The sequence below is a fragment of the Typopeltis vanoorti genome, chromosome 22, assembly GCF_054136105.1.
Source record: "Typopeltis vanoorti isolate ZY-2024b chromosome 22, IOZ_Tvanoo_1.0, whole genome shotgun sequence".
Classification (NCBI taxonomy): Eukaryota; Metazoa; Arthropoda; class Arachnida; order Uropygi; family Thelyphonidae; genus Typopeltis; species Typopeltis vanoorti.
The window spans coordinates 90959943-90986307 of NC_143570.1; the positions used below are offsets into that span (position 1 = coordinate 90959943).

The 26365-nt window shown below is 34.4% G+C and overlaps 1 protein-coding gene across 2 annotated transcripts in view; it reads right to left on the reverse strand.

Moving 5' to 3' along the window:
• LOC150094564 (glucocorticoid-induced transcript 1 protein-like) overlaps positions 1–26365 on the reverse strand; it is a 380983-nt gene that overhangs the window by 109042 nt on the left and 245576 nt on the right. For both annotated transcript variants that reach the window (XM_090411946.1, XM_090411945.1), the window contains exons 7-8: positions 25122–25317; positions 3602–3728 (exon numbers count right to left, since the gene is read on the reverse strand). In XM_090411946.1, the coding sequence (XP_090268072.1) occupies positions 3602–3728; positions 25122–25317 (323 nt within the window). The remainder of the gene's footprint in view (positions 1–3601; positions 3729–25121; positions 25318–26365) is intronic.

A 26365-nucleotide genomic window follows, 5' to 3' on the forward strand; every position in this document is an offset into this window, starting at 1 on the left:
CGCCATCTTTAATTTTGGAAGGAGACAAAGACCACAACATTGACTAATGGCTGGACCAAGTTACTGAATGGGAGTGAACCAGAATACGATTCTGGTTCACTTTCCAGTGAATTTCTGTGAAACTGATGCAAGCTGGTGATAATGTCAGTGAGAATAACACTGAACAATGGCTAGACATCGACAAGGGCGACCCAAGCTACCAAATTCTCAGCCAGGAAGAGATTGCGGACGATGTTCTATGGGGTGATCAGGAGGTTGACAACGAACAAGAAGAAGAAGCGGTTCCAACTGGTCCGAAACTATCGGTGGTTAGAGAGCACATGGATGATATCATCTCGTTCATAGGTGCATCTTCAGATCTAGAGGTAACTGCTTATTACGAACATTTTCGGCAATTTCAATCATTAATTATTAAGAAACTGTATAAAAGTGGAAGGCAACTGAACTTGATGCTTTTTTCAAGCCCAGTCCTCAGTAAAATGGTATTTACAGAAAAATGTTCTCATTAAAATATATTAATACCATACCACTGAAAGTGTTTTATTTTCAATACTATTCCTAAGATTCGCAATTTAACAGACTTTCGATTTTACGGACAATCCTTAGCCCCTAATAGTCCATTAAATTGAGAGTTTACTGTAGTTGGACACACTGGCCTGGCTCACACTTTATCTCCCAGTTTGTTTCAAAAACCAGGATGAACTGAAATTTTAGGATTCTGACTTGGCCTCTATGCAGGCTAGTCAACTTTTTCTACATTGGTTTCCTAAAACTATTTTAGAACACCTCTTGAATGGCATGATGCATTATCTTGCTGAAAAACATAAGCCTATTTAACAAAGCTGCTACAGTATAGGAAGCAATGCAATTTATCACCAAGCTTAGTGCATGAGGTGTTTGGCAACACATTATGCACTAAGGCATAAGGTGTTGTCAAAGCCATTCATCATGCATGCATACAAACCTGCCCAACAAATAAAAAAATAAAATAATAATAAATAAATAAGAGAACAGTATTATTCACTACTCCTTATAACTAACTTCCACTGCTCTATAAACCAGTTACAATGTACCATCAGTGCAGTCCATGCCATTAATCAATAAGACTTTGTCCAGCTTGTTAGCAGATTTAAAAAAAAATTTTTTTTTTTTTTTAAACAGTTCCTTCTCCCCAACCTTTGTATACTTAACTGATATCTAGCTGATTTCCGTTGTGTATTTCTTGGCTAAGGTGGCATCATAACATTTCCAAATTCCACAAGTCATCACGAAATGACACGAATAACATACAGATGCACAGTTGACCTCAAAGATATACAGGGTGTTCGGGATAAATTTGACAGTTTCGTAAGGAAAAAGAAAATCTTCTTTGTATCTATTAAATTTAATGAATTGACAAAAAAACATTACAGGCAGAGTTAATTACAATACTATCAACAAGATTTACTCAAAATAACCACCATTAGCATCGATCACAGCTTCAATTCTGCTTCGGAACCTCGAACAAGCTGATGCTACAGTCTCCCTGGGAAGGGCCGCAAAAACTGTTTTAATTTTATCCATTAACTGGGCTTTTGTATTACTGGAAGTGCGATTGGTGTCTTTTTCAACTGCGCCCCATACAAAATAATCCATGGGGTTAAGGTCTGGGGAGTTTGGAGGCCAAACATTTGGACTGGTGAAGTCGTAGAAATTTTCAGACAACCATTTTTGACTTTTCCCAGAGGTGTGGCAAGGGGCCGAATCCTGCTGCCATACATACGGCCTACCATTGGCTACCCTTGTTATCCAGGGCTTGACTACAGTTAGCAACTCCACGAACAAAGCCCGAATTCCAATGCCAGGGTTCTTCAACACCTGTTCCTGCAGATTTGCGAGGAATTCTGCTGTACGAACGCAATCAGATCGTCTGCTAGGGATCTTTCTTCTTGCTACATCCTCGTAGTCACCATTGCAAGTCTCTAGTTCATGCCTGATTGTTTTTACTGTATTCAGGGAGCATTGGGCAGCAGTCGTAATATCCTTATTTTGATGGCGGGCACGAATCATCATGATACAAGTTATTCTCTTCCATGATTCAGGTGGGTTCCAGCTATCCATCCTTTCTGACATCTTGTATATGAATGAAGAAGGGTCCAAACTTTTAAATGAAGAGAAGTGTGTGTTAATACATGTAACTTACGGAAAAATATAATTAATTATAAATATGTCAAATTTATCCCGAACACCCTGTACATAGTTGCACACTTCCTTTTAGTCTATTACCAATTTGTTCTTTATTCCTAAGTCATTTCTTCTATCAATCTCCATATTACCACTTGAAAAATAACTGTAGGAATTTTTTTGATAACATATGAAGTCTTACTTTTTACTATCTACTATTATCACTTCTATTGTTCTAAATACTTGTATCTATTGTATTATATTTTCATTTGTATTACTTCTTCAGTGTTAATAAAATTTCAATTTCAAAGAACTGGTAAATCTGGACACTGAGACAAATGAAGCAAAACTGGTACTGTCCAGGTCAAACCTGAATGTATGGTCACCTTACAGACAGACAGTCCTTACAATTTGGATTCTGAGAGAGAGAGAGAGCAAGATTCACAGGAAGACAGATGATGAGGTAGAAGGATGAGATGATAGGAGCAGCAGGAAACAACTGGATAAGTATGGTCCATGAGAGAAGTTTGGGAGAGGCCTTTCCTCAGCATTGAAATGCAACAGGTTGACATTAATAATAAGCAATCACTAGTCTTTTCAGAGATGGAATGACATAAGATGGGAAGGAAAGTTGCTCTGAATATGGTTAATTTATAATTAGAACTGTATTTTCAAGTTACCAGCAAATAAGGTTCCTATTTTTTATTATAACATTAGTTTTCCCAAAAGACAGCAGTCATTTACACACACACATACACATATATATAACAAAAATGTATTATAAATAGAAGGTATTAAAGATTCATCCCCATTTCACAGATGAATAAATAAAGAAACTGAAAATTTTGAAAAACTGACCAGACAGTTTGCAAGAATACAATCCTAAACATCTGAGTTGCCTTAGCTTGCACTACTTAAAAGACATGAGTGCTGCCCAGGTGTCTGTATATTTGCCATTTATTAGTGCCTTTGATTAAGGTTTCATTAGCCTGACAGCTGTTTCAAACTATTGACTCTCATCAGAGACCAGGCAGAAACAGGACAAAAACCTCATTCAATATACAAGAGTAATCCTATGTCAGAGTTGCATTTTTCATACATGTTCTCTCAGTTAGTCCATTAATTTTAATTATCAGAAGAGACAGAAGGATTCATTTTGGCTATGTAAAATAAAATGTATCTAGGTAAAATAAATATATCTATGCAAGATAAGGGATAAATAAAAATGTATTAATCAAAAATGCTTAAAAACAGATTTCAAACTAGTGAAATTTCTTCTTATAAATCACACTACTCATTATATGAACTCAACAAACAAACAAACAAACAAATAAAATAGCAAGTTTAAATTAAAATAAGTTTATAATTAACTCACATAATCGAGCATCATAATTTTAAGACCTCTCCTAATAATAGAAGAAAAGAAGCCATTCCATACCTTGAGTCTTCTATTATCTTAACTTTCTCACAACCATCTGGAGGTTCCCTGGCCAGAAATTTGTTAATTTGGGGACTAGTACCAAGTTTTATGTAACCTTCTGGTTCAGGTGATCCACCTTTACTACCTAATGAAGAAAAGTTTACATGAGCATCAGTCAAGAGAATTTAAATTCTCTCACTATTTATATGAGAATATATATTGCCTCATTTTCACATTATATTAGAAATTATCATCTGCTGAAGTCGCTGGGTCACAGAATTCATTATAGAAATCCCATTCTAACCAAGACAGTGCCAATTAAACTTGCCTTTAAATCTAATCACCATCAATGCATTTACTTTTCATGAGAAAAATTCAGTTCTCTTCCTCGCTGAGTTTCTTGGCATAGATGGCAGAGCCACAACAGGCTGTTAGAGAATGACCACATTTGCTGACATTTAAAGCACCATAAGGGATTTAGAAGAATATAGAGCAATACTGGACAGTTGAGAAAAGTGCTTGGACAGAGGTGGTCGTTTTGTTAAGGGTAATTGGTAATGTTTCTGGTGGGAATCAGATGACCATCTTTACATATCAAGATTCTTCTTATTGCAGTCACTCCTTGGTACTCGAGTTCAGAACATATCTCTTCATTAGGAACATCAAGGAGGTACCAGTTAGATATTATGCCTCTAGAAATGTCTTGTGGAGGATAACTGTAATCAGAATTCCCCTGACAGATGTAGCACATTTTTCTGATTACGCTACTGTATCTGCTTCAATAAAGATATCATATCCTGAATACAGTTTCTTTACATTTTTTTGAAGGTCCTATCAACCATTCGAAACACTTCTGGATGAAGAAATTGACATTTCCAATTGGAGATTCACCTATTAAAGAGTATGATTAGGAACAGCACTGTGTCTTTTGCAGCTTCCAATGTTTGTTTTTTTTTTTTGTTGTTGTTTTTACTTGCTTTTCTGTGATGCTTTGCTTTTCGATGATTCGAAAAAAATCTCCTAATGAAAGGTTTTAACTTTGCTTTAGCTCCACACCATATTCCAAAAGTAGATATCATTGCACAAATTGAGAAAGGAATCTGCAATCTGCCTACAGATTCAGCAGATCACATCTGCATACAAAGTTCAGCATTATTATTAAAATGTAAAGTGCCATGTGAAAACTTACCTAAAGCGGAATCTGTAGCCCTTAAAGAATTAAGACGATAAAAACATCATTATAATCAAGGCAGATAAAGGGAATGCAACAATAGTCATGAATTCAGAAGAATATGCAAGAAAAATGAACATCCTAGAGGATTCCAATATCTATTCACCCCCTAGAGAGAGAGAGAGATCCCATGTGGCGAGCATAGTAAAACTAATGAGTTGATTAAAAAGTTACCTAACTGGCCTGAAGAATTACAAGGACTTGCCATGGGTTACCCCCACCTCTCTTTCTCCAGCTTTAGCCAACCTTTTAATGGAAAATTTTGAAACAAATACTTTAAAAAAACTATCAAAGCCCAAAGGTTTGGCTACATTATGTAGATGATATTTTCAGCATTTGGCTGGGAACGGTAGTTGAACTGATTGCTTTTAAAGAGTATCTTAACAATTTGCATCCAAATATAAAATTCACTATAGAACTAGAAGAACATAAAAAATTACCTTTCCTTGATATCTTCATCATGCGTATCGGGGATTTAGGCCTAGCGTGGCCTGTTCCGCCTTAGAAGTCATCGTTGAATCGTTTAAGAGGACGTCATGGTTTTCTTTTTCCTAATGGCTTGTTTTGGTAATCTTTCTATTTTCATTCTTTGAACGTGTTCCATCCATTTATGTTTATATTTTTTAATTTTTTCTATTACTGGTTCTTGGTTTAATTCTTTCATAATTTCTTTGTTTCTGTTGTGATCAAATAGAGTATACTTTGCAGTTTTTCTCATAAACTTCATTTCTGCTGTTATTAATATTTGTTTGTTTTTTTGTTTTATTGTCTTGATTTTGCTTCCATACATTAAGACTGGTAGGGCTAACGTACTGTATACTTTTAGTCTGGTTTGTTTTTGAACTAGGTTTGGTTTAAATATAGAGTTAATTACACCTGTTATTTTTAAATATTTTGCAATTTTTACATTTATATCTTTTTCATATGTGATCATACATATTAGGTAGTTAAATGAATTCACCTGTTTTAAGATCTTGTTATCTATTACTATTTTAGTTCTTGTTGGATCTTGTCCTTTAAAGGCCATAGTTTTTGATTTTTCTGTTGATATTATCATACCATTATCTTTGGCTATCTCATTTAGATCTAAAATAGCTTTCTGTAAGTTATCTTCAGAATTTGTAATTATTATTTGGTCGTCGGCAAAAAGGAGAGTGTTTAAGTTCACTATAGGAGAAAGTTTAATTCCTTGATGTAAATTTTTATTCCATTTTATTATTATTTCATTTAAGTAGATATTAAAAAGAGTTGCTGAGAGGGGACATCCCTGTCAGACCCCCTTGGTTTATCTCTCTCGTATATGATAGTTCGTGATTTAATCTTATTTTTATTTGATTATTTTCATATATACTTGTGATAGCATTTAGGATATTATTTGGCATTTGTCTTTCTTTTAATATGTTAAATAATATTTTCTTTTGACTTTGTCAAATGCTTTTTCAAAGTCAATAAATGCAATACGTGTTTCTAAATTGTATTCTCTTCTTTTCTCTATTATTAATTTCAGGTAAAATGCCGGGTCTATCCATGATCGTCCTTTTCTAAATCCATTCTGTACTTCTAAAATAAAGTTTTCGGAATATTTCATTAGTTTGCTATTTACGATTCTGCTATATATTTTGTAATAGGAATTTAGTAGATTAATACCTCTATAGTTTTTAGGGTCATCTCTATTACCTTTTTTAAAGATAGGAATCACAATTGCTTTTTTCCATTCTATTGGGGGATACCAGTTGAATAAATTTTATTTAAAAATAATAAGAATCTTTCTTTGAATCTTGTTCCTGCGTATTTGTATAGTTCTGAACCTAGCTTATCTTCTCCAGGTGATTTTCTGTTTCTTTTTTCTTTCAGGCTGATTTCTAATTCTTCTTTAGTTATTCCCTTCTCATTTTCGTTAATTGTTTGCCAGTTGTCTTTTTTAAAATATTTGTCTGTCCACAATTCTGTGTAGTAATTTAGAAATTCTTCTAATTTCAATACAGTGTTTAATTTTATGTTTTCTTTGGTATCTGCATTTAAGTGTTTCAAAATCTTATATACATTGGGTCTTATTTTATATAAATCATGTTCTAAATTAGAAACAAATTTGTTCCATGATTCTCTGTCTTTTTCTGACTTCTCTTTTAGCTATGGCTCTTATTTTTTTATATTCTATTTCATCTTCTAATCTTTTACTGCTTAACCATTTGTGATAGGCTTCTTTTTGATTATTTCTTTGATTGTATCATCCCAGATCTTCAGTTTTTTCCCTTTTATTGAATTTTTTGGTCTTTCCTAAGCTTTCATTTGCTGCTGCATTTAGTATAATTTTTATATTAAGCCATTCTATTCTATTTCTATATTTTGTTTTATTTTATCGAGATATTGGTTAATTCTTTGTTCATATAGCCATTGTACATTTGTGTCATTCAATAGTCTAGTTTTATAAACAAATGTTTCAAATTTTCTTTCTGTTCTTGTTACTTATAGCCATTTAGGTGGTAATCTTAATTTTATTTTAACAAGGAAGTGGTCACTGCTTATTTCATATCCTCTGTGAACTCTAACATCTAGTGAAAATTTTGATGTCTTTTCATTTAATATGAAGTAATCTAATATTGATTTCCATCCTCTTGTTGCCCAAGTATATTTATGTATGTCTTTATGTTTATAGAAGGAATTCATTATTTTTAGGTTCTTATACACCACAAAGTCAATCAATTTTTTACCATTTCTGTTTAGAGTATGTTCTCCATGTATTCCTATATTATTATTAATTTTCGTGTTTCCACTTCTTGCATTTAAGTCTCCTACTAAAATTACGTAATAATTTTTATTTATTTCATTATAAGTTTTGTAGCTGATTATAAAAATCAATATTATCCTGTTCTCTTCCTTCTTCTCGGGCATATAAACCAATTATTATTAAATAGCCTATCTATTTTTATTCTAGCTTCTATTATTCTTTCATTCCATAGTTTATGTTTTACCTTTTTCATTTAACATAATGTTTTATCCTTTTCCATCATCATCAAATTCCTGCCACATACCCTCAAGGGGTGTACAGGATATGATAGTAATACATGAAAAATTTACATCATTACTAACTTCCTATCTACAATTTTCCTCCAAATCAGTCTATTACTTGTCAAGACTCCAAAATTATCATTATCAGATCTTTTATTTATATCGTCTAAGGCACATTGTACCGTATCAATCCACCTATATCTTGGTCTTCCTTTGGGTCGTTTTCCTGCCAACCTGGCAGAGAAAATTTGTTTTGCCAATCTTTCCTCACCCGTTCTGTTTATTAAATGACCATATCACCTGAGATTAGCTCTGCTAACGTATTCCTGGATGCTGATTATGTCAAGTTTTTTCCTAATATCTTCATTTTTAATAAGATATTGCCATTGATGCCATCTGTTCACGCCTCTAATCTTTCTCAGGGTTCTCATATCTGTGGTCTCTAGCCTTTGGTCAAGTGTTTTACTTCTGAACCAGCTCTCAGATCCATAAGTTAAAACTGGTTTGAACACTGTCTTGTATACAGCTAATTTAGTGTTCCGACTAATTTCTCTCTTATTCCATATGAATTTATTCAATTGACTTCCTACTATACCAGCTTTATAGATTCTGTTGTCTATTTCCATATTTAATTTACCACCTTCACTAAAAATCATGCCCAAGTAGCTGAAATGATTTACTTGTTTCACAAGTAAAACATTCTCCATTCACAATGCAGTTGACATTTTCAATGATTCTGCCTATTTTCATTGTGTGTCTTTTTATTGCTGACCTTCATACCATATCTATTACAACAGTTATTCAATTTAGTCAAGGAATCTTGCAGACTTGTAGCGGATTTATTGATAAGTATTTCAATAAAGTTATTCAATTTAGTCAAGGAATCTTGCAGACTCGCAGCGTATTTATTGATAAGTATAACATCGTCCGCATAAAGCAAAGAGCTGACATTAACATCTCCAATTTTGATATCATGTTTAATACTACTTTCCTTCATAATGTGATCCATATAGATAATGAATAACAGGGGGGGATAATGTACATCCTTCTCGCACACCAGATTTAACATTAAACAGTCTTCCTGTACTTCCTTCAATTCTAACTGCTGACTTACAACTCAAATAAAGACTAAGTACTGCTTGATATAATGCTCCATTGACACCATATAACTGTAGCGTATTGAATAACTTCTCTCTTGGCAGCTTATCATATGCCTTTTCTAGATATACAAAACTCAAATAGAGATCTTTGTTATATTCCCATGCTTTCTCGACTATTTGTCGTAAAGTGAAGATCTGATCCTGACAGCTTCTATTTGGCGGGAATCCAGCTTGTTCTTCACCAAGCTTTTCTACTACAATTCTTCTCAACCGTTTCTCAAGTATACTTGCATATATCTTACCAGGAACACTCAGTAGGGAAATACCTCTGTAATTCTCTCATTAAGTTTTATTTCCCTTTTTGTATACGGGTACTATGAGAGCTCTACTCCAATCATCGGGAATTTGTCCTTCTCTCCAGGCTTTCTAAACGAGGCAGTGCAGCCACTACAAGACTTTTATACCACCATACTTAAGCATTTCTGGTTGGATATTATCTACTCCTGCTGCCTTTCCACATTTTAAGCCTTTGATGGCTTTTTCTACTTGTTGTATTGATATGTATTTCTGACTGTATGCCCGTTGAGTGTTTTTTACCACTGTGCTATCACTGCTTGTTTCATTTAGCAATTTTTCGAATTACTCCATACTTCAAGGATATCTTTTTCTCTCGTTTTCATGTCACCTTTTATCATCTCTAACTCCTTTTACAGCATTCTTTCCTCCATTTCTAAGCTTCTTCAACAACCTCTAAAATATTTTGCCACCTTCTTGATATTTATTTTCTATGTTCTTGCAAAAGTCCTCCCATGACTTTTGTTTAGCTAGTTTTACACAGTGTTTAGCTTTCTTACATTTGTCTCTGTATTCTTGAAGAGCACAAGCTGACTTATTTGCCAGGAACGTTTGATATGCTTTCTTCTTTTCCTTCACTGCCTATGAAGGAAAAGAAGTTGTGTTTCCTTTCATTCTCTATGTTCTCGATAAGTTCAGATTTGTATACCCTTTCCGATCTGCCCTATGTAGCACAAACTACAGGCACAGTTGATCTCGTAGACACCAGGTTTTCTGATAAGTGAATGGAGAGGATTTGGAGGTTCGGGAGATTAGAGATCTTATTAAGGGGTAGAAGGCAACCTTTATATTTTGTAAGACAAGATATCAATGTATCTTATCTGCGACAGACAGGAGCGTGCCAGCAATATGTGCAATGTGTGCGACATACACAGCCGCCAGGATAGTAAAGGTGCCAAAGATTTCAGGTGAGGAGGACATACTTAAAAAAATATTATTCATTAATTATATCAAACTAAATTACATTTTTGTTTAAATTTTAATTATATTTTATAGATTTGTCTTAAACAAATTATTTATAATCACTTATTTGTTATTATTCCTTAAGATCTTATTTTATCCGATCCTAGTTCTAACAAGTAGTTTATCGTAAACCAGTAAAAACTTGAACTTGCGCGAGTTTACTGTTTACAGGATGATCCGCGTTTGAATTTGTTTAATCTTGTTCACACTGGCATTTGCTCTAAACATATATATATAAGAAAATCAGCTGCAGTTTTTAACTTTATTCTATATTCTGCTGTTATCAGCAAAATATAGGGAACATTTGGCAATGTATCTGAATCGAGAAAAATTTAAATCATTTGAACAATTACAAAAAATGGACAGAATTAATTACATCCTTAAAAAATAAAACTTGTATTGATCATTTGCAACAAACAGTTTTAGATAATGAAAGGAAACGTTGGTATGAAGTTATAAAAAGAATAATTTTTGAAGTACAGTTTTTAGGCAAACAAAATCTAGCTCTTCGTGGTAAAAGTAATAAACTTTACAATCGCAACAATGGCAATTTTTTAAAATGCATTGAGAGTTAGAAAAGTTTGATCCTTTTATATCAGAACACACGCGACGTGTAGCTAATGATCCTGACTTTAAAAATATGCTCCTATTTAGGAGATAAAATTCAAAATGAAATACTCACTTCATTAGCATCAAATAATAAAAATAACGTTTTTATAAAGTGCTTTTTTATTGGGGGGAAAGGGGCATAGGGGCACCAACTAAAGTTTTGCACACAGGCGTCAGACGCTACTGGCGAGCCCCTGGTGACAGACTACATATAGGAAAGAATTGTTGTTCCTGAAGTCTTGTTTTTCATGTTCATCTAATTGTCTTGGAGGTTTGATGAATGTTCTGTTGTAACTATTCTTCAGTAGGATAGTGCTGAGGAAACTGAGCTCTTAGTTTCTTTTATCTGTATTAATGGAGATTCTGTAAACTATCATGTAAAAAATGAATAATGACTATTTTCTGTGCCAAGCAGTGATGGGATATGGCATGCAAGTATCGTGACACTGAGAAATTGAGTGTGTTCTACTCAGGTACTTCTACAAGTGTGTTCAAAAATGGTAACAACTTGATTTCCAATTGAAAAGTGAATTTAATACGAGGGCAAATTATTCAGGGTATGCAACAAATTCTTCTAACTGGAAAATAGAGCTGGGCCAAACAATGAATATGTCGTTGACATATCTGAGCCAAACTTTAGGTTGTGTTTCCCAGTACTGTAAGGTTCTCTCTTCAAGCCACTCCATGAACAAATTTGCTAATAAGGGAGAAAAGGAATATCCCATTACCAATTCTTCCTTCTGGAATTTGAATTAAGTGCTATTGTTAAATCTTGAATGAAAGGTTTATTATATTGTAAAATATTTCATTCAGATTTAACAGGTATAAAAATTCCCAGAGAAAATGCTTGTATACAGGTATAAGTGAAATGGTTGATAAGAAATAACGAAAGAGTCATTTAATTATAAATTCTCCTATGTAATATAATGCTAAGTGTTCTTGTACAACCGATGAGTTGAAATTTATTTCAACTCATCGGTTGAAATTGATGAGTTGAAATTTATTCGGGATTCCTATTCTAGTCATTCCAGGAGAAGGTGCGCGAGAGTGGTCGAAAAGAACGATGTCCAGTGGCAGCTATGCAGCCAGATAGCGATCCAGTGCGGGCATAATCATCGGCACAGCGGAAAAGCCAGAGCAAACCGATCAACATGCAGAACTACGTGGACCGAACCCGGCAGAGCAGCTTCGCCCACATTGTAAAAGGCGATTCGTGATCGTAATCACTAGTTCTCCTACTTGAAGACAGCCAACCATAAGAGAGGGTAACAAGCCATGTGAATTTTTTCAGAAGATAGAGAGAAAAAGCAAGAGAGATCCTTATACTCGGTAATGTAGAAACTTTTCAATTCCTTCGTATGCAAGAAACAGTTAGTGTGCAATAATGTGCGGATATGCCCAGTGATTGGACTTACAAAATGAAACAAGACTTTAGTATCTAATCAACTAGTAGATTGTCTTAGCTCTGGGTAAGAATTCATGTACAGTATGGTATTGAATTGCTAAAGTATGTTATAGCCTGATAGTTCTTGAATCTAGAATAAGATAAATGCTCGTACAAGAATGTTAGTTGAATAGGATGATGTTAGAAATTTAACTAATTGTAGATATTGTCTCACAATGTTTAAGACTAGGAGTATTAGGGTTATGTCTGGTTAATCAATTTCAATTTGTAGGAGAGATTCAGTTTTGTTAAGTGATCTTGATATTTGTAAATCATATTAGAGTAATGAATAAACCTTTCTTTTTCTTACCTAACAAATTGTCTGATCTGTGAACTCAATGCACCACTCATAAAAATAGAACCAGTGCGAGTTAAAATTTGAGAATAGCTACGCAATAAGAGTAAAACATACGAGGTTTTTGTAATTGGGAATTTAAATTGCTTAGTTATCGAGTAGTGTGTCATTCTGATGTTAACTCCCTGACAAGGAAGATTCTCTTGTCTAAGAATTTGAATGTCGCAGCTTTAACAAACAAATATTTTCAAATTCTGACATGGAGTTAATTCCAGATTTGTATCACAGAAAATTGGCTCTATCCCAGGGCAATTTCTTTGTCTACCAAATTTTGCACACATGAGCAATTTAAGTAGTGGCCATAGAACGAAAAGGGTGAAAGCAAGCACGAGAATTTATGTCAAGTAATAGGGATATTCAATAAAAAGTAACAATAAAAAGTAAAAACAATAAAGGAAAGCAGTAAATATTTAATACTATTTTTGCAATGTCTGAAGAGATCTATGGTGTCTGGTGGAAATAGGTCTTGTAGTAATTGTAATGTTTCCATTCTTAGTATGTTGGTGAACAGATTAATCTTGCAAGTAGACCAGTAGGTTCTATTGTGATATCTTTGGTGTGTTCTATGAAGTGTGTCATGTTCTTTTGCCAATGTTAGGACGAGCAGGTTTACTAGATATTCAGATAGTAATGAAGTTAGAGAATGTCTTGCATCCACAATAGGTCTCAGACAGAAGCCCTGCTTGTGTACTTTTGTAACTCCATAAATTCTGAGGACCAGGAGAGTATCTTGATAAGAAATTTTTTTTGTTATCTTCAGACAAATTCAGCATGTCTTATCATATTCTATGATAAGACATGCTTTATCAATAGAATAAGATAGTGGGTCGTGAATGTATTTAATATAGGTGTTCATATCATTCAATAGAGAGTTTGCATTTCTTTTCCTTTGTATTCTACAGAATTCATCAAAACTGTTGTGTTACTTTTATCAGCTTTCAGAACTATGATGCTGTTATCCTGTCTAATATTTTGTAGGTTAATCGATCCATTTTTTAACATTATTATACTAGGTGGGCTTGCAGAAGCACAGAAGTTGTTTGAATGCAAAGAAAATCTGCACATCTTTAGACTCTTTGAAGGCCATGATTTCTTTTGGAATCCTACTTGGTGATAACAATGCAAAGTTGAGACCTCATTAAAGGATATTAAGTTCAGAAGTAGATAATTACATGAAGAACATGTTGGCAACTATTTTGCTATGGAGCAATTAGTCTATGTTCTCGTTACATGGCTTCTGTGAGGATACTAGAAATGTATTCTTCATTGGTAGTTAAACGCAACACACATGTGGTCACCAGTAGTTCACAGCAAACCATAAACTGGCAACAACTCCATAACAAATGTATGCTTTTCATTGTTATTTATGTTTTCAAATATTTCATTGTGTATGTTACCTGTTCTGATTTTTCAGTTTATTTATTCACTAATCCTGATGCATCTGGAACACGTGCATTTCACAAAACTACCTGTACTTAGTCAACAAATTCTATCCCATCTGTTTTTATGTAGTAAGAATACTGACAACATATTTCTATTTTTGTCATCACTCTACAAAAGTCTACATAATGAAATATTGAATTTCCTGCATACAGAAAAAATACTATTTCAAGTAGGATGTTTAGGAGGAGACTATTTTTAGAACATAATTAAAAGACAGCTGTCAAAAGAGACAGGGCAGGTTACTTCAACATAAGATTTTGAATGTGTAAAGCATGAAACACACTGGTTATTCATTCATCCTGATAATAGTTAAGATCTAACCACTGGAGGGTTATCTCCCTTAAACAGCAAACTTGGGACCAACAAGATTGGGATCAAACAAGCTTTGATTGGACAAGTGCATGATAAGGGTGAAACAAGGAAAACTAATCTGCAATCCCATTCTACAGAGGAGAGTGCCAGGGATTCTTTTAGCTGATGGATGTGTGCAAGGAATGTACACTTTCTGTCAAAAATGAGTCTCAAAAACTCAGCTTCTTTGTCCCATTCTGAACTCTGGGTCTGCGTGAAGAATGCATTCTTGACAGAAATGCTCCGGCACAAACACACACTTGTTTCTGCTGAAGACTAATCCATTATTAATAAACAAACAGATACAGCCAATTGATTATTGAAGTTGCCTTTCAATGATCCTCATGTTACAAGAATGGCTGCAACAGAAATGAACAAGTAAGCATTTCCCCTGTTATGGAGCTCTTTACAATAAATAACTTTTTTTTTGTTTTTTTTTAAACTACAGTTACATTAAAATAAGTTACTAAAAGGAAGGCATTACTGTGTTATCGAATGTTGTTGTCGAGTCCATTGAAGAGCTTCTAGATATGCCTGTGGATCTGTAGAACTACTTTGGCAATCTGTTGAATTTTGATGGAGTAGAGCTTTTCTCTAGGGTTATCATCAATTATCTGTAGAGCAGCAGCAATTGCTGGACAAGAATAGATACGGGCAGGTGTTAGTTAGACTCTGGACAGTTCTTGCATATTTCTTAGCTTCTAGTACCATCTGGCTAAATTTTCATGCCTTTAAAATGTTCCATCCTTGGTCTGGTGATGATTGTGGTTATTTATCTATTTAAATTAATTTTCGCTGATTTCATTCTTCTTCTTGATGGTTTGTTTTACCAATCTTATTTTGGCGACAGAGTTAGCATCAGTTAGTGATAGTGGGTGTAATTTTTGAGGTAAGCATCTTGCTTCTTTGGCTAATCTGTCTGCTCTTTCATTGCTTTCAATATTTACATGGGCTGGTATCCACTGCAGTGTACAGTTCTTATTTTTCAAATTTAAGGTTATTAGTAGTTCATGAATTTCCTGTTTTTTTTTTTTTTTTTAAATGCCTCAAGTGCAGATTTTGAGTCGCTGTAGATGGTTATTCCTTCTTTAATGTTTATTACTGCATACAGAATTTGAGAGCTGTTTGTATGGCTGTTAATTCACAAGTGAAGTTTGAAGCTATTTTGCCAGCTGTGATTTTGATTTGCATTTCCTCGCCTCCAGGTAGAGTTAGAAAAACCCCTGAACCTCCTTGGTTGAGCGCTTCATCAGATGATCTATCAGTGTAGGCAATGACATGGTTTGGATTATTTAAGTGATGTATAGTGTCCTTTTCTTTTATTTTCTTGCTGTGAAGAGTGTCTGTTATTAAATACAAATAATAATTTAATGATGTTGTTTGCCTACCTTCGTAGGCAATTACACTGTTCAAATCAATGGAATTATTGGAAGTAAATTAATTTTCCATCAATTCAAGCAGAAAGAAAGAAACCAGAAATATGAAAATTAAAACTATGTTAAGTAAAAACACATTGCACTGCTATTAACATTCACTGCTCCCATATGATCTAAGACTATCTCTATATATGGAACACCAATGCAGACTATATAACGCAGACCGCTAAGTATTGAGGATCTTTTAGCTGATCTAATACAGCTGCCTTTCCACATTTCAGGCTTTTGATGGATTTTCTACATCCATACTTGAAGTAGAAAAAGCCATCAAAGGCCTGAAATGTAGAAAGGCAGCTAGAATAGATGATATTCAACCAGAAATGCTCAAGTATGGAGATATTCAAGTCTTATAGTGGTCGCACTGCATTAAGGATTAATAGGGAATAAAATCAGAATATGGAATGTAGAAAGGCAGCTAGAATAGATGATATTCAACCAGAAATGCTCAAGTATGGAGATATTAAAGTCTTATAGTGGCTGCACTGCATTAAGGATTAACAGGGAATAAAATCAGAATATGGAATGAAGACTAGATAAAAATATAGCAGAAGTCACAAGATAAAAACTAAAATATAAGAATAATATAAAAAATATGATGGAGCCAGGAAATTTTTAAGATACAGAAACCTAAAACATACTAAAAATATAAGAATACTATTAGATGTTAAAGAATGAGAGAAGAATATTAAATGTTACTTTACAGGGTACAAGACTGTTTCGATTATGGCCATCTTCAGAATATACAGTTTAGTAATCGGCCTTATATAGTCTGCATTGGTGTGCCATATATATATATAGTCTTAGATCATACAGGGACAATGAATGTTAATAGCAATGCAATGTGCTTTTACTGCTATCGACTTAGATATTCTTAGTTTGATTTAATTTTCTTCAAACTTAAGAACACGTTCCCAACTTAAAGAATGTGGTTGATAACATGGGCAGCTATTTCTGTAGGTTGAGGCAATGCTCCCTCTAAGCTGTGCATGCACATGCCTTGTAACTGTGCACACAAAATTTCTAGTTTGCATTTAATAATTTTTGAATCTAACATAAAAACAAATTAAATGATAAATCACCACTTTTCACTTATTTTATTTAGTAATTTATCCACTGTCTCCACTCCAATATTACTTTAACCCATTCCAACATAACATACTCTGGTCAGTTGTAGCCTGCACTGTGTGGGCAAACTAATGCTGACACCAGCAAGTTGCAGAGGCACATTGGCTTAGCATCTACTGTCTGGACCAGTGTTTTTGAAACCGTGGGCTATAACCCGTAATGTACTGCATGGCAGTACATTATGTCCCTTCTATGTTGATTGAGGATATTTTTTATAATGTTTTGAATATATACGGCATGTTAGTTTGAATGTTTTCACTTAAATTTTAATTGTAAAATTAGTATTGTATTAATGGTAATGTATAGAGTCCATGGAGGGGGGAAGAGAGGTGTTTATCATTAAGCACAGTCCAGTTGTTTTCCTTCCAGGTGTCTCCCATTTATACTAATTGTCGCTGTATAGTACATGGACTAATTACGTCCATACTGTATTTAGTGGTATAATAAAGCTGTTTTTTTTTTGTTTTTTTTTATATTTTTATTTGCAGTATGGTGTCTGTTGGAAGGGAGGGGGGAATATTTTTTACTTATACATGGACATTTTAATTTGTTTTCCAAAAGAATAAGCATAGTGAGCAAAACTGTATATTCTTATTAGTAAAAATGAATCTTATGTTTTACGGCAAGCATATAAAGAAAACGTTTCTAATTTCAATTGTTTATTTTGAGGTTTTTTTTTCTAAATGTTGTATTTAAATGTTGATGAAACTTATGTTTTATCAACATTTAAATTCCTGATATACCCTCAGGGACTTACAGGATCTTCTGACAGTACTACATAAAAAGTTATATCATTACTAACTCCCTATCAACAATTTTTTCCCAGATCAGCCTGTTTCCAGATCTTATATTTCTGTGTTCTAAGGTTCTATTTACTGTATCAATCCACTTACATCCTAGTCTTCCTGTGGATCTTTTTCCTGCCATCCTGGCAAAGAATACATGCTTAGCTAATTTTTCTTCTTCCATTCTGTTTAAGTGGCCACACCATCTGAGATTAGTCTCTGCTGCCACATTCCTGGATACTAACAATGACAAGGTCTTTCCTAATATCTCTGTTTTTTTAATTTATTGCCATTGATGCCATCTGTTCACTGCCCTAATCTTTCTTAGGACTCTCATATCTGTGGTCACCAATCTTTGATCAAGGGTTTTACTTTTAACCTAGGCTCTCAGATTCGTAAGTCAAAATTGGTTTGAACACTGTCTTGTAAAGGCCTCTGTAGCTCAGTCGGTATACATGAAGTCCTTTGGTCGGAAAGACTTAGGTTCGATTCCCTCAGTAACGCAAGGAACCTTTATCTGGTCTGTTTCGAGGAAAGGTGAGTTAGCCGATCTCACACAAAGGTAGGGGTTTTTCCCACCTGGAAACTTGGGATTTTTGTCCTCCAGAACAGGCAAACCAGATCTGTTAACTGGATTACAGTCATGAACACATCCCATCCATATGCCAGACCCGAACCCAGATAAAATTGCGGTGCTGGGGTAAGCAATGGTGAACTACCCTGTAAAACCTTCACCATGAACACTTTGTGGGCAATGCCTACAAAGTCAATCAGGGTCGGAAATGACTAACAGAGAAAAACCACCTGTCTTGTAAACAGCTAGTTTAGTGTTTTGACTAATTATTTTGTTTGACTCTTATTCCATATAAATTTATTCAGTTCACTTCCTACCATACCAGTGTTCCTAATTCTTCTGTCTATTTCCAAATTTAATTTACCATCTTCAATAAAAATTGTGCCTAAATAGCTGAAATGTTTTACTCGTTCTATATCAACTGCATCTCCATTCAGGATGCAGTTGATATTTTCAATGTTTCTGCCTATTTTCATTGTCATTTTAATGCTTTCATATCAAATTTATTACAGCAGTTACTCACTTTGATCAGGGAGTTCTACAGACTGGTCCTGGATTTATTTAGGATTATAGCATCATCTGCATAAAGTAAAGAGCTGAGATTAACGTCTCCAATTTTGATATCAGGTTTAATACTGCTTTCCTTCATAATGCGATCCATATACATGATGAATAACAGTGGATATATTGTACACCCCTTGTCACACACCTGACTTAACATCAAAACATCTTCCTTCAATTCCTACTTCCTTCAAGCTGATTTACAACTCGAATAGAGACTATGTATTGCTTGATATTATGTCCCATTTACACCATATAATTGGATTGTTTTGAACAGCTTTCCTCTTGGCACCTTGTCGTGTGCCATTTCCAGATCTACAAAACATAAATACAGATCTTTGTTATATCCCCATGATTTCTCAACTATTTGTGTTAAAGTGAAAATCTGTTCCTGACAACCTCTGTTTGGCTTGATCCAAGCTTGTTCTTCTCCAAGGTTCTCCTCCACAATTTTTTTTAGCCATTTCTCAAGAATACTTGCATAAATCTTACCAGGAACACTCAGTACAGAAATTCCTCTAATTCTCACATTCAGCTTTACTCCCATTTTTTATAGATGGGTACTATGAGTGCTCTACTCTACTCCAATCACATGGAATTCAACCATTTGACCAGGCCTGTCACTGCAAAACATATTTTAGCATTTCTAATTGAATATCATCTACTTCAGCTGCCTTTCCTCGTTTCAGGTTCGTGATAGCTTTTTTTACTTCAAGTACAGATATATATTCCAGATGGCATTCCTGTTGAGTGTTTTCCAGCACCATGTTGTCTCTGCTTGTTTCATTTAACAATCTTTCAAAGCAATTACTCCATACATGAAGAATATCTTTATCTTCAGTTTAAATGTCCTCTTTATCATCTCTAATTTCTTTTACAGTACTCTTTCCTCCATTTCTGAGCTTTTTTTTCAATAGCCTCCATATTTTACCACCTTTCTGATATTTATTTTCTATCTTCTTACCAAAGTCTTTCTTTTGTTTAGCTAATTTTAAAAAATGGTTTGCTTTCATACATTTTACTCTGTATTCCTTAGGAGCACAAGCTGACTTACTTGCCAGGAACTTTCGATATGCTTCCTTCTTTTCCATGACTGCCTCCCATGTAGCCTGATTTTTCTATCTTTGCAGTTTACTTTACCATATGCCTTTCTGGATGAATCAAAGTTTTCTTTAAGGTTTGTGACTGAAAATCCAAGGTTTGGTTCTTATTTCCAAACTCTTTTTCTGATATTTGAGTCTCCACTTCACGTCTGATAGCTGGTGAACTTTGATTTGTTTCAAAACTTTTTTTTACACGCCCTTCTTTTCAATATGAAGTTCAATTCTATCTTTCTCAACACCAAATGGTGATCACTTCCTATTTCAAATCCTCTGTATATACTCTGTATGTCCTGAACCAGTGAGAAAACATCACTGTCGACAATAGCATAGTCAATGAGATTTTTCTTATTCCTTGCATCTTTGAGCAATTTTTTTGTTGAAACATGTTGTCAATAATAACAGTCCATGTCCTGAGCAGAAATCTAGCAGTTACTTACCATTATTATTAGCTTTGCTCTTTTCTCCAAATTTTTCCAAAACATTCTTATGTCTGGTAATCATTTCCTACTCTGCTGTTTTGATCTCCAACAAGGACCAACTTTTCCTTTTTCGTTGTTCCAGTTGCCTTCTCTAATACATTGAAAAATTCCTCCACTTCCTCTTCTGTAGAACCAGATGTGGGACCATGAGCACAAATAAGTCTCATTGTCCTGTTCCCATTCTGATATTTGCCCACCTCACTCTACTTGATATTGCCTGCCATTCAAGAAGATCCTATTTAGTGTTTAATATTATATCTACTCCTTTTTCCCTGAATATAACATCTTATATTTTTTGCTTAGATAGATCTAACCTGTTTTTATCTTCTTTGTTTCGGTAACACCTATTATGTCGATCTGGTACTCAATTGTGCCAATTCAATTTCTTTTCCATTGATGCTTCTTAAGTTGATGGTGCCAATCTTGATCTCTGCTGGTGTTGAGCTGGGGTCTGTTCCAGTAGCTGTCTTTTTTCTGTTCACTCTAGCTCCCTAATGAAAACAGTGTGGGCTTTGCTTAACTAAGCAACGGCTCAGCCAGCTCTCTTATCCACATGAAATTCCATCATGTTGTACCATCAGTTTGAGTTATGGTTTCGCTCAATATCCGTCATAATTTGCTTTGAACTCATTCATAGTTGTGGCACTCACAACAGACTTTGGCAATTTATTCCACTCATTCACTACTTGCTAAGCAAATAATCTAGTCCTCCCATCAATGCTAACTACACACTTGCTCTTCCAAGGATGGCCTCCAGTTCTTCCACCACCACCAGATCTGTTCTGAAAAATTTCCTCTGTATTAATCTTGTAAAAAACCTTCAGTAATTTTCATGTCTCTATCATATCATTCCTTTTCTGCCTGTACACCAATTTCTATAACCCACAAACCTTCAACTTGTCCTCATAAGGTGCATTCCATTGGCCTGCTACCATCTTAGTAACTCGCCTCTGGATCCTGTCCACCTCATTCCCAAGAAACCTAGCTGACCAGATCTATGTACAGTAGTATAGTCAAGATTGGGGTCTTACCAAGGCCTTACTATAACTACAATAACCAACTTGTCTCTGCTTTTCAGGGTGTTCTTCAATAACCAAGTAATCTGGTGAGCTGTTTTAGCCACTTGTGCAATATGTCTTCTAAACTTTAACTCTATCAACCCAAAATGCATAACCATACACTTTGTCACATTAAACTGACAACCATTCTCCTTTGCCCAGACTGCCAGTCTATCCAAATCATCCTACAAAATTTTAACATCATATGTATTAACTATTGCTCTACCCAAATTTGCATCATCGCAAACTGAATATTTCCTCTCTGACCCTTTGTTATAATATACAAATTAAATAACAGTGGTCCAAAATCAGAGCCTTGTAGAATGACACTAGTCACAGATCTTCTACTGAACTATAGTCCTGAATAAACTACTTCCTGATATCTCTCCATCAACCACTCTCTTATCCACTTCAACTTTAAATCCATTTCTATGTGCTGCAATTGATGATTAGAATTCCATGAAGTATCCCATCAAAAGCCTTTGCAAATTCCAGCAGTATCACTGCAAACCTATTACCTGTCATTATATTATAAAATGTAAGCAAGTTACTGAGGCATGACCTACAAAACCATGAACCTCCCCCATATAGTATCCCATTCCTGTATTTTGCTTTTAACCAACTGCTCTAATACCTTGACTATAACTCCTGATCAGTCAACAATTTCCTATCTCAGTCTTCGAGCTGACCACTTTCCTGAAGTCAAATTTGAATTGTTCAACGAGCTTGCAGATGTCACTTAGTATCGTGTGTGTTACTTTCTGCATCAACATCTTGAATTGAAGAGGCAATGTGGTTACAAAGCTTATTGGAATTTCTGGTAGTAGGCATGTTAACATTGAGATGCTGATTGTGAATTGCTGCAAGTTTTCTTTTTGATGCATCAAATTTACATGTATAAAAGTATCATCAAGTGTAATAAGGTGCTGTTCTAAACCATCTATATGTTTTCTGAGAAGAATGCACAAGGGACAAAAGAATGGCTGGCTGAGGTTGGTTGGAAGTTTCATTGCCAATATGTGCCCAATTAGAATGCAGACTGACAGCAAAAATGACAGCCATCTCAAGCTTGACAGCTTTTTTTTTCTTTTCTGTAATCTTCAGCCTGTAGCTGTGTCACACTGTGAGCTTCAGGTGGTCAGTCAGTATTAGACTGGTAGCATGCTGTTAACACTCAGCTTTTTTGCCATCATCTTTGTTCATGCTATAGGCATACCTAAATATGGATGGGTATTTTCTTTGGCTGATATTTAAGTAGAGAATCTTTTTGTTAAAAAGCTCAAAGTACTTCAGTTCCTTTAAATCTATTGCTATACTGTCACCTTATTTTATGAATGGTAAACACACATAAAGTTTACTGGACCTAATTGCTAAGATTCTTAGATGGTCACAATGTAATGCGAAGTTGAAGAGAACAGCAGCTCAGAAATAAAGTTGTTATTCTTCCAGTATATAAGGATTTCCTAAGACTAGATCTTGTCTTGTGTTCAGATTATGGTTACTAGGGTTCAGAGGAGATGAAGAGACAAATGAAAAGCTCCCGAAAAAGTTAATCAAGAAGGTACTGGACTTGTGGAATTGTGCATATGATAATAGAGTGGGGAAATATAATCTTCAAAGTTTGTGTAATAAACAGAAGAGATGGGACATGACAAAGATAAGTTACTAAGGGGATCTTTACACTTCATGGAAGGTTGTGGGGCTTGGGCCATCCCTGGAAGCTGAATAAAGCTGTTGTTAGAAAACATGTGAGATCTTCTCATGGTGTGTATGAAATGAGCTATCAGAGTGCATTTTCAGTGAATTATTTCAAAAAGAGATATGTATTTAAGCACTGCATGATGCATAAATTGATGAGTTAGTCTCAGCAACTGATGAAGCCTGTACACATAATAAATGTATTTTGTTATCATTGTTAGGTTTAGAGTTTTTGGTATTTTGCTATGCTTCTGCACAATTCTGATGGGTATAGCTAATGCCATCTTAAACAATGCAAAAAAAGGCAAAATATGTGAGCCAAAACAGACAGAACACAGATTATGATCCAAGAGTAGTACATAAGATATTAACAGAGGAACCAAAACAAAAGAGTAATCAACATGAAGAGCACAGAAAACTGGCAGTCTCTCTCCACCCCCACCCACACCACTCATATATAAAGAAGGTTACAAACAAAACACAGACATCTCGAAAGACAACAATATGAAACTGTTTTTCATCCACTACACAGGATCATATCCATATACCAATTATTGAAACAGCAACAGCTGAGACTGTGCAAAATCTGAACATAATGTATTATTTATATAAGAACAAACAGGCCAGTGTTGGTAAAAAAAAAAAAAAAAAAAAATAGGAAAAAAGAATGCACAAAGAGATCAAATAAGAAGGGCATACGAGTCTGGCCTAGAAGAAAATCACATTTAGAGACATATACACATAGACATATACATATACACATACATATACACATAGCAGCTATATTTGAAAATTGAGAGAAGCCATCATGATAACATGCACTTCAATTCAATGGAATGCAACAAGAACCAAAGCACGATTCTCAATGATGTGGTTAACTAATACATTCCTGGATAAAGAGGTTCGGTCTAAAAGACACAAGATGCAAAGCAGGTCTCACATGGATGAGACAAAGTTTTTTTTTTTTTCCTGGAAACTTGTTTTTCATTCCACTATACAAGCAAACTAGAGCCAGAACTGACTTTGTAGCCTTTGCTATGTTGTTTCAACAAAATGCAATAAACATTGTGTGCAAGATTAGCAATGAGGATGAACATGAAATGTAGCATGCATGACAGATATTGGTTCAATGACTAGTTGAGCCAGAGAACTAGAATGGGTATCATTTATATTTGTAATGACATGGCAATGAAATTTTCACCTTACCCTAAGAGATTTCTGGATAATTCTGAAAATAATGCAATGAAACACTGCAGAAGAAAAAAAAAAAACATTCTGGGAATAACAAACAAAAGTAATAGTTATTACAACAATAATAAAAGACAACAACAGTACTGTACTGGACAGGACAAGCGATGAAAATATCTGACAACAAATGGACAAAGAAAATAATAGAACAGTGGTCAGTGAACAGCTCTGTTATGATAATGAATAATGCTATTCATTATCATTTTGGATTATTTTCCATAATTCGTGTGTAGAGGCTTAAATGCTGTGAGAACATCAAGTTGGAGGCTTAATGGATTGTAAAAATAGGAAGAATTAAATTCTGTTTTTAATCCTTTCTGAGTGCTGTATACAATCCATTAAGCCTCCAACATGATATTTCCATAATTATTGTTTGCTGATTTTATACTTTTTTATATGTTGAAATCATTAACCTGTTATTCAACTAATATTCATAAATGAAAATCTCAACCCTAGCAAAGGGGAACTGTTTTACTCCAAAACTGACTATTCATATACTGGATAATATATAATCATAGTACCTGGGAGGATGTTGGTGCACATTAATCCTCAAAAAAATCTATTATACTTTATTTATTTAGAAAATGGCAAAGGAACATAATTTTAACAAACCTGTGTTTGGCGAGAAAGAACTGTCTAAGAGGCCAGGTATCATAGGTGCTAGGGGAGAGGTGGAATGGCTGCGACTTGCTGTACCACTACTGGAACAACTCTCATGCCCAGCAGGTGTCTGAGTGTCTACATTGTGAGTGGCACGGAACAGGTCTGCAATAGGAGCTCTATGACCTTCAGGTGTTGGTTCAAGGACCTTTGTACAATAATATAACATTTAGTATGTGAAGAAGAAAAAAAAAATACTAAAAAGTTTTAAATAATAGCACAATTGAATATTTAAAAAAATAGTTATATATATAACTAATAATATGCTAATACTCAAAAAAATAATATTCTGCAGCCAAATCTTGACAAATCTACTTGTGATCCAGAGAAAACAGACTATTATATTGAATCCACTTAAATTGGAGATTCATTTCAAATCCATGTTTCAAGTAAAATTCATAATAAATAGCAACAAAGGGCTTGACTGAGGCATTGTCTTGAAAAATGAAACTATATATATCAGGGTAGAATATTCAGGGTGTGCTAGGTGTGCAGTGCTCATCCACTGAATAGCAATATCACCAGTATTTTATTTTTGCATTTATTCCTGTTAAAGACTCCCCTAATTGTTTCCAGACTTCACGCAATTCCTAAAAGTAAACAATATACTAATGCTTCATGAAGAGGATACCTTCATGCAACCCACATTAAGTGTTCTAGTAGTTTTAAACTGCTCAGAAGGTGAGAAAGGGTGAGCTCTAAGACAAAAGCACCTAGAGGCTGTGATTGGTTATTGTGTCAACCAATTCAATTGAACGTTGTCATTTGTCACGAGTCACTATTTTTGTTTTCTGAGTTTCATCTGTTTTGCATGTGTGAAGTGTGAACTGATGTGGTAGGGAAGTTTTTATATATAATATAGACAAGTTTTTAATATAATTTAATATAATTTTAAGATTTTGAAACGAAAGCTATATCTTCCTTCTCATTTAAACCAAAACTTTGGAAATGTTATGTTGATATTTTCATTATATGGAGTCACGGATGCACATCTCTCATAGATTTTCTTCATCATCTTAACAACCAACATCCTAATATAAAATTTACTGCTGATCTAGAACAAAATAACTTCTTACCATTCCTGGATGTAATGATTACTCGATGCTCTGAAAGATTAAATCTCTCTATATACAGGAAACCTACTCATACCAATAACTATCTACATAGTCATTCTCATCATTTCCCACCACAGAAGC